At 45.9% G+C, this 13,647-nt stretch overlaps 1 protein-coding gene across 1 annotated transcript; it reads left to right on the top strand.

Annotated features, from left to right (window-relative positions):
* The first annotated feature begins 1,870 nt into the window (after positions 1–1,870).
* Positions 1,871–12,324, top strand: LOC129343863 (uromodulin-like). Its single transcript, XM_055000246.1, has 8 exons — positions 1,871–1,910; positions 2,206–2,373; positions 3,332–3,537; positions 4,489–4,646; positions 6,561–6,809; positions 9,500–9,659; positions 11,969–12,113; positions 12,233–12,324. The coding sequence occupies exons 1-8, from the start codon at positions 1,871–1,873 to the stop codon at positions 12,322–12,324; spliced, it is 1,218 nt and encodes a 405-aa protein (XP_054856221.1).
* The last annotated feature ends 1,323 nt before the right edge of the window (positions 12,325–13,647 follow it).

Below are 13,647 nucleotides of genomic sequence, written 5' to 3'. Positions count from 1 at the left end.
TCTACTTCTCCATAGATATTCACTACGCACCCAAGTAACACATATGCAGTCAGAAATAAACATCACAATTTCCCCTTCTCGTTCTTAAATGATGACCCACACACTCCACTGTTTCAACTTTAATTGCTTTATTTCCTAATTCTGCAAAAAAAATATTTAAATGCCTCCAAGGCTATATGCTTTTCCAGCTAGTTAACTTTGGCACTGAAGAGCACATCCTTCCTGAGCCGGTCTAAAGCAACACTCCTGTAAATATTTTAATACCAAAGCTCCTCTTCTCCTGCAATGTCACTAACGTTTTCGTAAGAAACTGGTCCTGGAAATAAGCCACACTAAATAAAATGGAACTTACTTCTGAGTAGACCTGCTTATGCTGGCTCCTTCTGAGACTGAAGTGTTTGGTTTGAATCTTTCCTCTGTCATGAACTTACTATATTTAGGTTTGCACTGTACAGGAAAGAAGTTGCAAACAGGGTTTCAAGGTCAGATGAAATTTTTGCAAGATGGCCATTTTAGGGTTGCCAGTTTGTGAAAATTTGTAGAGATTTGGAACCAGTGCCTGGGGATAATGGAGTTTGGGGAGGGAGGTCAACAGAGCTGAGATGTTACATCCAGCTCCTCCCCTTCCTGTGAGATTACTTCCTCCTACCCAAATTCAGATTTTGAATTTAATTTTCCTGCCTCGTGTCATTCACCCTTAAAAAAAAAACCTCTCAGAATTGTTTTCAGGTTTTTCTCAGTTGTAAGGAGAAAAAAAAAGGACTCTCTGAAGACCCATAGGAGGACACCAAACAACAGCAGTCCAGTCCCTCTCTCTCCCCAACCAGCCTGCCTTTATGGTCTTTACAAACAACTATCAATCAATTTCTTCTCATCCCTATAATTACTATAGGAGAAATGGAAGTCCTAGAGCTAGGGTTGCCAACCTCCAGATGGGAGCTGGAGTTCTCCCAGAGTTATAATTGATCTCCAGACTTCAGGGATCAGTAGCCCTGCAGAAAATGGCTGCTTTGGAGGGTGGGCTCTATGTAAGGTTGCCAAATTCCAGGTGGTAGCTGTTGATCTCCTGGAATGACAACTGATCTCCAGGCTGTAGAGATAACTGCTCCTGGAGAAAATGGCTGCTTTGGAGGGTGGACTCTGTGGCATTATACTAGACTGAAGTCTCTCTCATCTCCCCAAACCCACCCTCTCCAGTCTTCACCCCCCAAAATCTCCAGGAATTTCCCAACCCGGAGATGGCAACCTTATCTCTAAGGCATCACACATCCTTGCTGAGATCCCCTACCTCCCCTTATTCCACCCTTCTAAGCCCCCCTCCCACAAACTCCAGGAATTTCCCAACCCCAAATTGCCAACCCTACCTAGAACCTCCATTCTCTTGAGGGCTTCCTTTTGTCCTGGGTTCAATGGTTTCTCCAGAGGAACTGATTTCTGTACTCTGGAGTTTGGCTTTACTTCTGGGAGAACTCTTGGCCCTACTTAGATGAGGTTGGCAAGCCTCCAGCACAAGTCTGAGACTTGTGCTGGGCAAGGTACCCCTTGACAATGTCCTGCTCCCCTCTGATTTTCTTCTGGCTGGACCTAGAAACAGGGCCTGATTGGCTCGTTTATTTGCAAGATGAACTTTTTTCTGGGAATCAACTGTACTCCAGTAAAAACACTTTCTGCTGTGATGTTAAATTAGTTGGCACATACTTTGTTTCTTTCTTTAATACTTCTGTTTATGTAAAACATCGTTATCCTGCCTCTTTGACGGTTCAACATAATCAGTGCTAAATACACAAAGATACCCGTCCTGATAATGCCTGTTGGGTCCTTTCTAATGGGCTCATTATTATACACCACGTTGTTGTTTCAGAAAGTGGCCATGAACTCCTCGCTGCTGATTCTGGTGTTGTTACTGGCAGGTGTGAGAAATTGTCCTGGTGAGTTTTCCAGTTGCTCTCCTGGAGTTCAGGAAGCTGCTATACAGGGGCAAAGGGTGGGGGGGGGCTCCAACAAGGCAACTTGAACAACTGCTGGGGGACACAATGAAAGGGGTACAGACACAGGGCAGGGGAAATCGCTCAATCCCAAATAGCATCTTCTGGATTTGTCCAGTGGTGGTGAGGGAAGAGCAAACACAACTTGTGGTTTGGGTGAGGGATGAAAGCAAGCGATTTTCTCTGCTTTTGAGCAATGGCCTGATTCTTTCTGCTCTAGGTCAGTTGATGGAGACTCAGAGCACGACAGAAGAAGGGGTCCTGCAGACTCCGAGGACCCCGGGACCTTGCTTTCCAAGCCCATGCTGGTACCAGGGTGTCTGTAGTGTCGTCGAAGGCAGCCCAAGTTGTGCCTGTAAGCCGGGATTCACAGGAGCATTCTGCAAAGGTAGAGCGGGTCTGCATTGCGACAGCATCTCCGAGGCCTACACGCGGGCTTTCCCAGTCTCCTGAAGGAGTTCTGTATTAACTCAACAGCAATCAAATTTTGGAGAACTCTGTGCCATGATTTTACTGTCCCAGAATTCTCTGCAGCATGGAGGGATTCTAGGGCAGTCAAGTTCACATGGGGCAGTTGCCAGGCCCTTTGGGGAACTTACCATTGCCCCACTTGAATGGAGACAGGCTCTAACACACACTCCCCACCTGAGGGATTTTGACCACCTGCTTCTGCTTAAAAATATATGTTCTACCTCCTTGCTTAATTTGAGTGTCACAGCACCACAATTAAAATCCAATTGCAATCCAGCCTAAGAAATGACAGCCATAAAATCCAGTTGCCCCAGGGTTCTGGAGTCTCTTAGTCCAGCATCGTACTCGAAGAGCATCTTGCTAGGCATTCCCTCTGCAAAACAGCAAACTTCTAAAGTTTGCAAAAGACTAGCAGGCTACAGCTTTCCCCTTTGCAGTTAAAAGATATTGGCCATTCATCTAATCGTATGTTTCTGTGACTATAATTTCACAATGACAATAAAAAGAAAATTAACATGCACTCACTTTTCCTGCAAAAAAGAAAAGCAGTAATTAAAGTCTTTCCCTCTGTGCTGTCAACAAACAAAATGAGGATTCATTCAGGAACAGATATATGGATCTCATCCAGAAGACGATTCCGTAGGGTTGGGGCTGAGAACAAATGAGATTTTGCTACAAAGAACTGAACTTGATAGATCAAAGGTACCTCTTAAAGTAATTGCTGAGAGGGCTTAAGTTTGGTTTTTTAAACAGCATTCTGTGTTTAACATAGCCCACACACATACACTCACACTCTCTCTTCCCTAGGAAAAAATTGGCGATCAATAGCTAGCCCTTTTGTTTTCAGTTATTGCAAACTTCTTGTCTCCCACCAGAAATGGTGGTGGATCTGCAATGCAAGGAAGAGTTCATGAGGATGATGGTGAGAAAGGAAGTCTTTGAAATGGTCAAGATCCCCTTGGCCCTGGTCCACCTGAAGAACAGCAACTGCAAAGTCTCTGAGCTAGAGGAAGGCGGTGCCGTGTTCTTTGGAGCAAAGCTGACTAAGGAGAATCACACGGCATGTGGATCTCAGATTCAGGTAATGTTCTGAAACAGCCTCCCTCACAGCATGGTGGTATCTTCGTGTACCTCCTGGGACTTCCCCAGCTTTTCTCCAATTTTTCTCAAACTTGCTTTGCTCTAAAGTTTTGGGAAAGATATTCCTGATAGCTGGGGGATGGAGGGATTATCCTCTGACGGGCCGCACCGAAATGCATTGCTAAATGGATGCTAGATAGATGTTACTGTTAAACTGAAAAGAGTCCAATAGCACCTTTAAGACTAACCAACTTTATTGTAGCATAAGCTTTTGAGAACCACAGCTCTCTTCGTCAGATATCTGATGAAGAGAGCTGTGGTTCTTGAAAGCTTATGCTACAATAAAGTTGGTTTGTCTTAAAGGTGCTACTGGACTCTTTACTATTTTGCAACTACAGACTAACACGGCTGACTCCTCTGGATCCACTGTTAAACGGAGAGTCTCTGTACACAAGACATCTTGCTCCTACATGAGTAGGATCAAGTGAAAGCTCTTACACTTGTTCTCCCATTGTGGATACGCATGCACCGCTAGGGAGACAGAGCACACTTGAATATAAGACCATACAGTAAGTACGTCACTTGAGTGTTCCTGTGTAAGATGTCTTGTGTAGAGAAAGTCTAAGTCTGACCCACAGGAAAGGGATTGTCATACTTGTGAAATACCCTCCAAGTGTTGAAGCTTTCATGGAAGATCCCTGTAGAGAAGACACCTATTGGCAGGAACGGGTGACATCATAAACTCATTGCTTGTTTCTCTATGTTGCCACTGTAGCTTTTCCATTTTTGTTAAAATATTATTCTTCGTTAACTCTTCACCTTATTAAAAAATGTGTAGCTGGGGTATACTGTGTGAAAACAGGCATCCATGATGTACCAGGGATGAAGAACCTGTTGCAACTTACATGTACATGTCTTAAAAGACGAATCCAATTTTCTGGCTCGCTTCCAGGTCAATGGCTCTCATGTGTCTTACGTCAATGAGATTCAGACGGACAGAGAGGAGGACGGTGTGATCACAAGGACTGTGGTTCTTAATGTGCGCTTCTCCTGCAACTATGCCTACACACGTGTTGTTGGTTTGCTCCACCCACTCAGAGCTGTGGACACGTATGTTCTTCATCCTCTGTCTTTCCAAGTTACAAATTGGACTAGGAAAAGGGTAGCTGTTGCTTTGTACACCCCCCTCCCCCTTCTTTATGTTAACTCAGATGTAGGGATCTTTGAAGAGGAAAGTATTTGATGGAGCCACTTTCACATGGATTACCTGTCCCTGGTTCAGTGCTGTTGAATAGAGATGGGCATGAACCAGGAAAAAAAGAACCATGCGGTTCGTGGTTCATTATGTTTCACGAACCACGAACTTTCACAAACTTGCCCCTGTTCACGAACCAGTTCGTTTTTGGTTCGTGAAAACATCACTTCCAGGACAACAAATCACCACTTCCAGGTCAGCATACGGTCTGCAGAAAGCCCAACCCCCGTTGCCTAGGAAACTGTTTGATTGGCACCAGGCTGTCTGCAGTGATGAACCAAAAAACAAAGCAAATGAACTGCCCTAAAGGTTCGTGGCAGTTCATCAGGAATGGGCTCTGACGAACCACTGGTTTGCAAACCACAAACCAGCCTGGTTCATGATGAACTTTGGTTCATATTGTGGTTTGTGTCCATCTCTACTGTTGAGTAGTGGGATTTTTTCCTGATTTGTCACAGCATTGTGGTATGTTTGTGTATTTCCTGGGGCTTTCCCAGCTTTTCTCCAATCTTTCTCAAACTTGCTTTGCTCCAAAGTTTTGGGAAAGATTGCCGTAAAGCCTGGATGGTTGCCAAGTGGGTGGGAAAGTTCAGTTATCCCACCCATATGACAGCCATTTTCCCTGACACTGTCCCTGCAGTAACTATTTCATACCCTACCACTGGGGTGCTTTTTGTTTTTCCTGACTGGCAATTCAATATTGTTATATTGATATGATGTTGTAACAATCTGCATACAGGTTCTCTGAATTTCCAGTTTGTTTTTAAGTATATCTCTAGCCCCTTTCATTGCGGATATATAAGGGGAAAGGCATACCTTCACAACGAAAAGTGCTAAAGACTTAAAAAAAAATAAGAAATCTGGAATTTCAAAAAACTTGGCACACAGATTGCTGTAATGTGATATAAATAAAACAATATTTAATTGAATGTTTTTTTAAAAAAATGGAAAAGCATCAGTGGCACTGGGGAAAGGGGAGAGCTGCTGTTGGGGGACTGAGGTGGAGAAACTGTAAGAAAATCTGTCACAATGAAGCTCCATTGCCGTTGTGCTGTACTGGCAACTGCACCAGCAATACAGAAACAACATGACCTGCCACCTTGAGGAAGCCAACTTACTCAGTGTTTGCAATAACATAGCCTTGCCAGGTACCTGCCAATGGCAGGCAATCTCCCACCGACTGAAACCTCTACCAGCTAATTGGTGGGAGGAGGCAGGTCAGGAGTCAGGGAAGTGAAATGGGCATGTACATGTCCTCGGACAATGACATCATTTCCAGTGTGTCCCAGAAGTGACAGCATCATGCCAGGGTCAACTCTTTAAAACTTGACCCCAAGCATAGTGAAAACACTCGGTTTTAGGCCAAGTGTTAAGGAATCAGCCCTGGCATGATGCCATCACTTCCAGGTTGCCCCAGAAGTGACATCATAGGCGACTGATGCGGGCACACATGGGTAAGTACCTGCCACCCCTCACTCTCTCCTAGTTGCAGGAGGGACTAGGCATCGCTACAATAACAGATTGTCTTCAGGGGGTGATGGGTGGGGATTTGCTACCTACTCATAGCCACATGTTAAGTTCATCATGGGAAGGGACATGGCTCTGTGATAGAGCTTTGCATACAGAAAGCCCCAGGTTCAACTCCTAGCATCTCCACTTAAAATGACCAGATGCATGTGGATAATTGCATAGAATTGGGTCATGGATATGGAGGCCACCTTCCTGTCCTTGTGCATTCCCGGTTGATCCCGTGGCTCCTTCTCTCCTAGGCTTGCGCAGTTTGCAGTGAAGGAAGGGGACTTCACAGTGACCATGAAGCTGTATGACAGTTCCAGCTACGATCGAGCCTATTCCCCGCAGCAGTTGCTTTCCCTCCTGCTGACGGATACCCTTTACGTCCTTCTGCAAATTGAAGGGCAGCAGCTGGTGAAGTACTTCTTCCTGAGCATGGAGGACTGCTGGGGCACTCCTGTGAGGGACCCAAGCCACAGCCTAAAGCACCATCTGATTATGAAAGGGTGAGTGCAGCAGCCTTTTTTTTCCCCAGGTTGGGCAGCTTCTGGTTTCAGGCACTGGTGTGACCACTGACCCATGATTATCTGTGATGGGTTTTGGTGATGGTGGGAGACCAGGTGTGGCCCTCACTGGGCCAAGTGGCTTCTTCTGCTGGTCCTAGAGGAGTAATTTGCATTCAAGAGTTCAGCGATCTTTACCATCTTGCCTGCTAATGTGTTTCCCAGCACCCACTTCCTTTCCCCCCAAATGTTTTCACTCCGAAGGAAAGATACAACCCTGGCTTTCCTCTACCTCACTGGAGCAGAAGATGCTTCAGAAGAAACCAGGTGTCATCTTTGTGTTCTCAGAGTCAAGCTACAAGTGACAAATTACACTTGCATGGCAAGTGAACAGACTCACATGTATTCCTCCCGGTTCACTTGCCATTCACTTGCACTCCACCTGATCAAGTGGAGCGCAAGTGAATGGCAAGTGAACAAGGAGGAATACATCTCAGGGCCAAGCTACAAGTGACGAATGACACTTGAATGGCAAGTGGATCGAGTGGGGGGCAAGTGAACAGGGAGAAATACACTTGCCGTTCAAGTGTCATTCGTCACTTGTAGCTTGGCCCTGAGTCTGTTCACTTGCCAGGCACGTGTAATTCATCACTTGTAGCTTTGCTGTCAGGGATCACCAGTCAGAAACTGCCTCCATTGTAGGAGGACGCTTGGCTTGGAGCTTTACAACTTTTTGTGACTTTCCCTAGTCTCCATGATTGCCATTTTGTGGTTGGCTGTGTGCAGACACACAGACACAAAGTATTTTTGTGGTAATACCCACTACCTGTTGTTATAATTCGGTCAGTATGCCCAGGCTCAACATATTTGGGGACAATCCACCATAGCTACTGCTTTCAGTGTACAGCGGACCTATTCATCCACAAAAGGGGGGTGGAAATGTAAAAATCAATGTATTTTAGTCTTTGGCAAATATAATAACAAAAATAAAATGTCTTGTTTTGGGTTTACCTCAGATTCTAATGCCAGCACATCAGCGTATGAGTAGAGTTTGGGCTATGGAAGAGGCTTATGGTAACATCTGTTTTGGGGGGGCATTGGCCTTTTCCACACAGCTTACCTTGTTTCGGAAAACAGCGAAATCGCATGAGAAGACACTGTTATCGCGTCTTCTCTTGCGATTTCGTGCAATAACAGCGTCTTCGTGTGAGATTTCGCTGTTTTCTGGAACAAGGTAAGCCATGTGGAAATGGCCATCTTCTGCCATTTTGTGGTGTTCACCACACAGTGTAACGGTTAGACTGTCAGGTTTGAATCCCCACTTTGCCATGGAAGCTTGGATGACCTTGGGCCAGTCGTACATTCTCAGCCAGACCCTACCTCACAGGGTTCTTATGAAAACAAAATGGAGGCAAGGGGAAGGATGTAAGTCACTTTGGAAGCCCCCTAGGGAGAAAGGCAGAGTATAGATGAAGTAAGAAAAATAAATGATTCACAGCTCTGGCAGGCACTAAATAAAATTTCTTCCCCATGGGTGGTTTGTGGCGTTGGGTTAGCACTCTGCAGGTGCCTGTGGGAGGAACAGGCCAAGAAATTTCCAGAAAGGAAATTGTTGAAGGAGATCTAAAACATCAACAAAACACTTAACAGAGAATGGAAGGTTGTTCTTGGCAGAGGGAGAAAAACAGTGCAAGATGTTTAGAAAGGGGGGAAGCAAACTGGGAAAGGACTGACAAGAAAGTGTATTGTGTCTGTGTTTGCGTATTTCCTGTCCTCTTCATTATGGTAAAGTCAAGTGGTTTTTAGATACGGGGTATAGCCGAAAATACGCTTGCTGAATTTCGTTTGTCAAATTGCCTTGATCTTTTTTCCCCAAGGAACTTTTAGTGAGTGTTGATTTTCAGCACTGAGGAGAAAAGATTAGAAAAGGCTTAAATGTAGGGATGGTGACCCAGCTGAAACCAGCTGCTGAAGCCATTTTTTAATCTCAACCTGGCAACACCATCCCATTTTAATGAGACAGGGTAAAAAGTTCCACCCGCCCATTTTGTGGGCAAAATCTTTTAATCTTGCAAATGCCTTTCATGCTTTGTACCCACGTGTACAGACTCTGTAAATGGTCAGGCTTGTAGTCAATGTTATGCTTTTCCAGGGCTTTTTTTCAGCTGGAACGCGGTGGAACGGAGTTCTGGAACCTCTTGAAAATGGTCACATGGCTGGTGGCCCCGCCCCCTGATTTCCAGACAGAGGGGAGTTGATTGCCCTCCTCACTGCTGGAGCGGTGCAGAGGGCAATCTAAACTCCCCCCTGTCTGGAGATCAGGGGGCAGGGCCACTGGCCATGTGACCATTTTCGCCGAGGGCGATTTAAACTTTAAACAACTCCCCCCTTGTTCCAGCTGACCCAAAGTGACGTCATTGTGCAGTCCTGAGTTCCACCATTGAGTTCCACCACCTCTTTTCCCAGAAAAAAAGCCCTGGTTATGCTTTTCGATATGTATTCTGCAACCAGGGGTGAAAACAGTGGCCATTTTGTCTAAAGGGATACCACTCATATTGTATGCTTCAGGCTATGCAGCATTAAGTTTTAATATTTAAACCAAAGCCTGTCCTGTCTTGCTGCTCTGGGTCTGTGTTGTGAACAATGCATTTTCAGCACTGACTGGACCGGTGATGAACTTTGGCCCCTTCCAGGTGTCCCCACGACAAGACCGTGACCTTCCTCAATCTCATTGGCACCAGCACTGTGGCAAAGTTCAGTTTTCAGATGTTCCAGTTCAAAAACTTCACGGAGGTGTTCCTCCACTGCAACGTGCGCCTGTGTGTTCCAGAAAACCAGGAGCCATGTGCTAAGGTACGGTCTCTTGCGACTTCTGTCTTGTTGTGAGGGGGCGGTGTGGATCTGCAGCTCAAATGACACATGATGCAAAGTTCTAAGACATTCTTCGTCTTTTTAAAAATAATTAGAAGGGAGAAAGACTTTGCGTGTGAATGGACTGGGGAATCAATCAGTCAATCAGTTTCCCTCCCCCCAAGTTGTTTTTCAGCTCAATCACCGTTGGCAAATTGCTGTTACACCTGCAAAAAAAGAGTGGGAGGATATAGAGCCAAGCTACAAGTGACGCCTGACACAGGTGGGATACTTGTCAGCTTCCCTCAAGTTTTGAAATGTAGGTGTCCTGGTCTTGCAGCTAGGCTCTCCATTTAATTGAAGTTTACAGAGCAACAGTCTATGGGAGGGAGAACATGCGGTTGGGAGGGGATTGCAGGCGTTGGGCTCTTGCCGGGCGCCCCCCTTCCCCTCTGCTGTGTGTGTGTGTGTGGTTTTCTGTAAACTTCAATTAAATGGAGAGCCAAGCTGTAAGACCAGGATGCCTACATGTCAGCTTCCCTCAAGTTTTGGTGGGAAATGTAGTCATCCTGGTCTTACAGCTTGGCTCTCCATTTAATTGAAGCTTACAGACCCCCCCCCCCCCACACACACACAGCGGAGAGGAAGGGGGCACCCAGCAAGAGCCCAACGCCTGTAAGACCAGGATGACTGCATGTTCTCCCTCCCATAGACTGTTGCTCTGTAAACTTCAATTAAATGGAGAGCCAAGCTGCAAGACCAGGATGCCTACATTTCCCATCAAAACTTGAGGGAAGCTGACAAGTGTCCAACCTGTGTCAGGCGTTACTTGTAGCTCGGCTCATAGAGAGCCTGTATTTCCTACCCCCCCCCTCCCCAAGGGCTGATCTGTATACTAAGTTCATCTAGGAAATTGGCTGGGATGCCAGAGGGGTAGGCGCGCCTATTGCCGCTCTGCCGAACCAAAAGAGTCAGGGGCTGCCATAGCGAGTGCCAGCCCTCAGAGACACCCCCAGCATCTTCCCATCTCCCTGTGGGGAGAAGAGCAGGCAATGGCTTTCCCACCAACCCACCCTTGGGTGGATCCAGCCCTCCTGCAGGAGAAAACAGCTTGGGGGTGTTCAAAAAGGGATAAGAGGAAAGGGTTAAAGAATCACTCTCAGGTATCTGTCTTTGAGTCCATCTTACCACTTCCTAAGCTTTGGGGGAAAGCAAAAACTAAGAGCTTCTCTACACAAGATCCAGAGGAGTTAGCCGTGTTAGTCTGTAGCAGCAAAACAGTAAAGAGTCCAGTGGCACCTTTAAGACTAACCAACTTTATTGTAGCATAAGCTTTTGAGAGCCACAGCTCTCTTCGTCAGATGCATCTGACAAAGAGAGCGGTGGTTCTCGAAAGGTTATGCTACAATAAAGTTGGTTAGTCTTAAAAGGTGCCACTGGACTCTTTATTATTTCTCTAAGACATCTTACAAGGGGATGCTCAAGTGAAAGCTCTTACACTTGTTCTCCCATTGCGGCTACACATGCACTGCTAGGGAGACAGAGCACACTCGAATATAAGACCACACAGAAAGTAAGTCACTTGAGCGTCCAGCGTAAGATGTCGTGTAGAGAGACTGTAGGTATTTGAAGGGCTGCTTCCTTCTGTACTGGCCCAGACTGCAAGTTAAAATTCTTCTCCAAGCTCTGCTTTCCTGTCCTCACTTGTAGATAGGATCGGGGTGGCAACAAAAACCAGGGTTTTGCAGCGGTTGGTTTCACCTTATCTTTGGAATGCTTAAGTTACTGTCCTTTATCTACTAGGTCAAAACATTTTTTTAAAACCCATGCTTTTAACTAAGGGGTTCCATCTTTTAAAATATTTCCATCTTTCTACCCCGAGCCTGCTAATGCGGGGAGGACGGAATATAAATCGAATTAAATAAATAAATAAAGCTATTTTTATGGTATGCTTCTAACCTGGGTGCTGTTTTAGGCTGCTGAATATTTTATACTTTTATGTCCTGGCTTGTGTTGCTATTCATAATCTTATATTTTGGGGTGGGTGGTAGCCTGAAACATAATATACACCTTGGAAAATTTTGTTGGAATTTAAGGTGCGACTGGAGTCAAGTTTTATTCTCATAAAGTTTCTAAAACAAATCAATGGTCTTCCAAAGCACAGACTTGCCCACCTTTAGATTTCCTGTAGCTGGCCGCTGTATTTTTTCCAAGAAGTGGATGATACAGGGAAAACTACTGTTAAGATGATGCCTCCTTTATGCACTGCCCAACGGAAACGAGCGTTGATACTTTTTTGCTGTTGCTTGCAGCAATGTCCTACTAAGTCGAAACGCAAAAGAGCAATGGATGATGACTACAGCAAGATAGTCTCCTACGGACCCATTCGCCTCCAGGCCCCGACATCCTTGGAAGCACAGAACACTGTGTCTAAGAAACGCCAAGAGTCTCTGTGGGGTATGTACACTTTCCCCCAGTTCGGATGCTACCTACCATGTATGAAATAGCCTGGGGTCCTGTCTCTGGGTGCCCCTCCCTTGAAAACTACACAGATGTCCATCTTTTTCTCTCTCTAGAACTACAGCTATGGATCCCCAGTGCAGTAGTTTCAGCAGGCATCGGTATTGCCATAATTTTGATTGCTGTAGCCAAAGCCATGAAGAAATGAGCAAGCTGGCTGCAGCAGTTTCAAATAAATCCGAGAATTGCAAGGAAGTGTGTGTGTGTCTGTGTCTACCTGCTGAGACTGCTTGTTCAGTTACGGATAAACTAAACATATGGGCGGCTAGGTCTTTGTTCTCATAGCTGCTCTGATGCTAGAAGGAAACCGAGCTGGGAAGAAGGTGCCTGAAGTGGTAGAGGTCACGAAAAGATGCAGTACATACTACCATGTGCCCTTTATTGTAAAAACCGGATGTGTCTCTATGTGAACAAAGAAGCATGGCTTCTTTGGACCTGGAAACCTCCTCTGCTTAGAAATCTGAAACTCCAGCTCAATCATTTTGTAGAGATCATCTTGGGATGTTGTTAGAACCTGTAGTAGAGAAGCTGCAGAAGAAATGTCTGGTCCTATACAGTCCCCCCCCCCCCGCCATCCTTGTGTGCAATATGCAAAAAACCCAAGTAACACAACCCCAGTCATCGCTTGGCCATTTTACACAGAGTCTGCAATGGCATGCACACCAAAGGCATGGTCTGTTTGCATTCTTGAAACAATGACTTGGCTAGAGGAAAAAGTTTCACCTGTCTGCCTGGAAAGGAGACAGTGACATAGGAAAGAAGTATCTCTCCTTCAGATCATTCTTTGCAAGCAGACACATTCTGTATAACACAACTGCTCTATTCACAGAATTCCACTTCTAGGAAGGTAAGAGGTGCCCTGCAGCACCAAACCAGCGGTCCATCTAGTCCAGCATCCTGCTTCACACAGTGGCCAACTAGTTGCGCTGTGAGACTGGGCTGTGGATGTGGTCTTTACCAGGGGTCATGTTGTAGAAAAAGAGCTGGAGGAACTTATTAGCCTAACTCATTAGCATATGCCACGCCTCTTGACATCACCAGAAGCGTGTCATTGGCAAACTGATTTGCATATGCCACACCCCCTGACATCACCTATCCTGGCTGTTTTGAACCCAATCCTGGCCATTCAGGGCCAAAATTGAGCCCAAAATGGCAAAAAGGGGTTGAAAATGGCCAAAAAGGGGCCCAAAATGGTCAGGATCGGGCCGCTGCTGAGTGGGAGAGTGATCCACCATCAGTCAGAGACCCGATCCAGGCCGAAACGGGCCCAAAATGGCCGAGAGTCAGGTGGGCAGGGTCACCTGACATGTGACCTCTTTGGGGAACTGCCGGAACTGTGTTCCGGCGCGTTCCCCCTCGAAATGAGCCCTAGTCTTTACAGCATTGTGCTGACAAGAATTATGCCATTTGATAGACAGCGGCAGCTCTTTATTTCACAGGTTTTAGCCCAACAGTCCACCTAACAAAGCCT

This window comes from Eublepharis macularius, chromosome 16 (assembly GCF_028583425.1).
Source record: "Eublepharis macularius isolate TG4126 chromosome 16, MPM_Emac_v1.0, whole genome shotgun sequence".
Classification (NCBI taxonomy): domain Eukaryota; kingdom Metazoa; phylum Chordata; class Lepidosauria; order Squamata; family Eublepharidae; genus Eublepharis; species Eublepharis macularius.
This window is presented reverse-complemented; position numbering and strand designations above follow the sequence as displayed.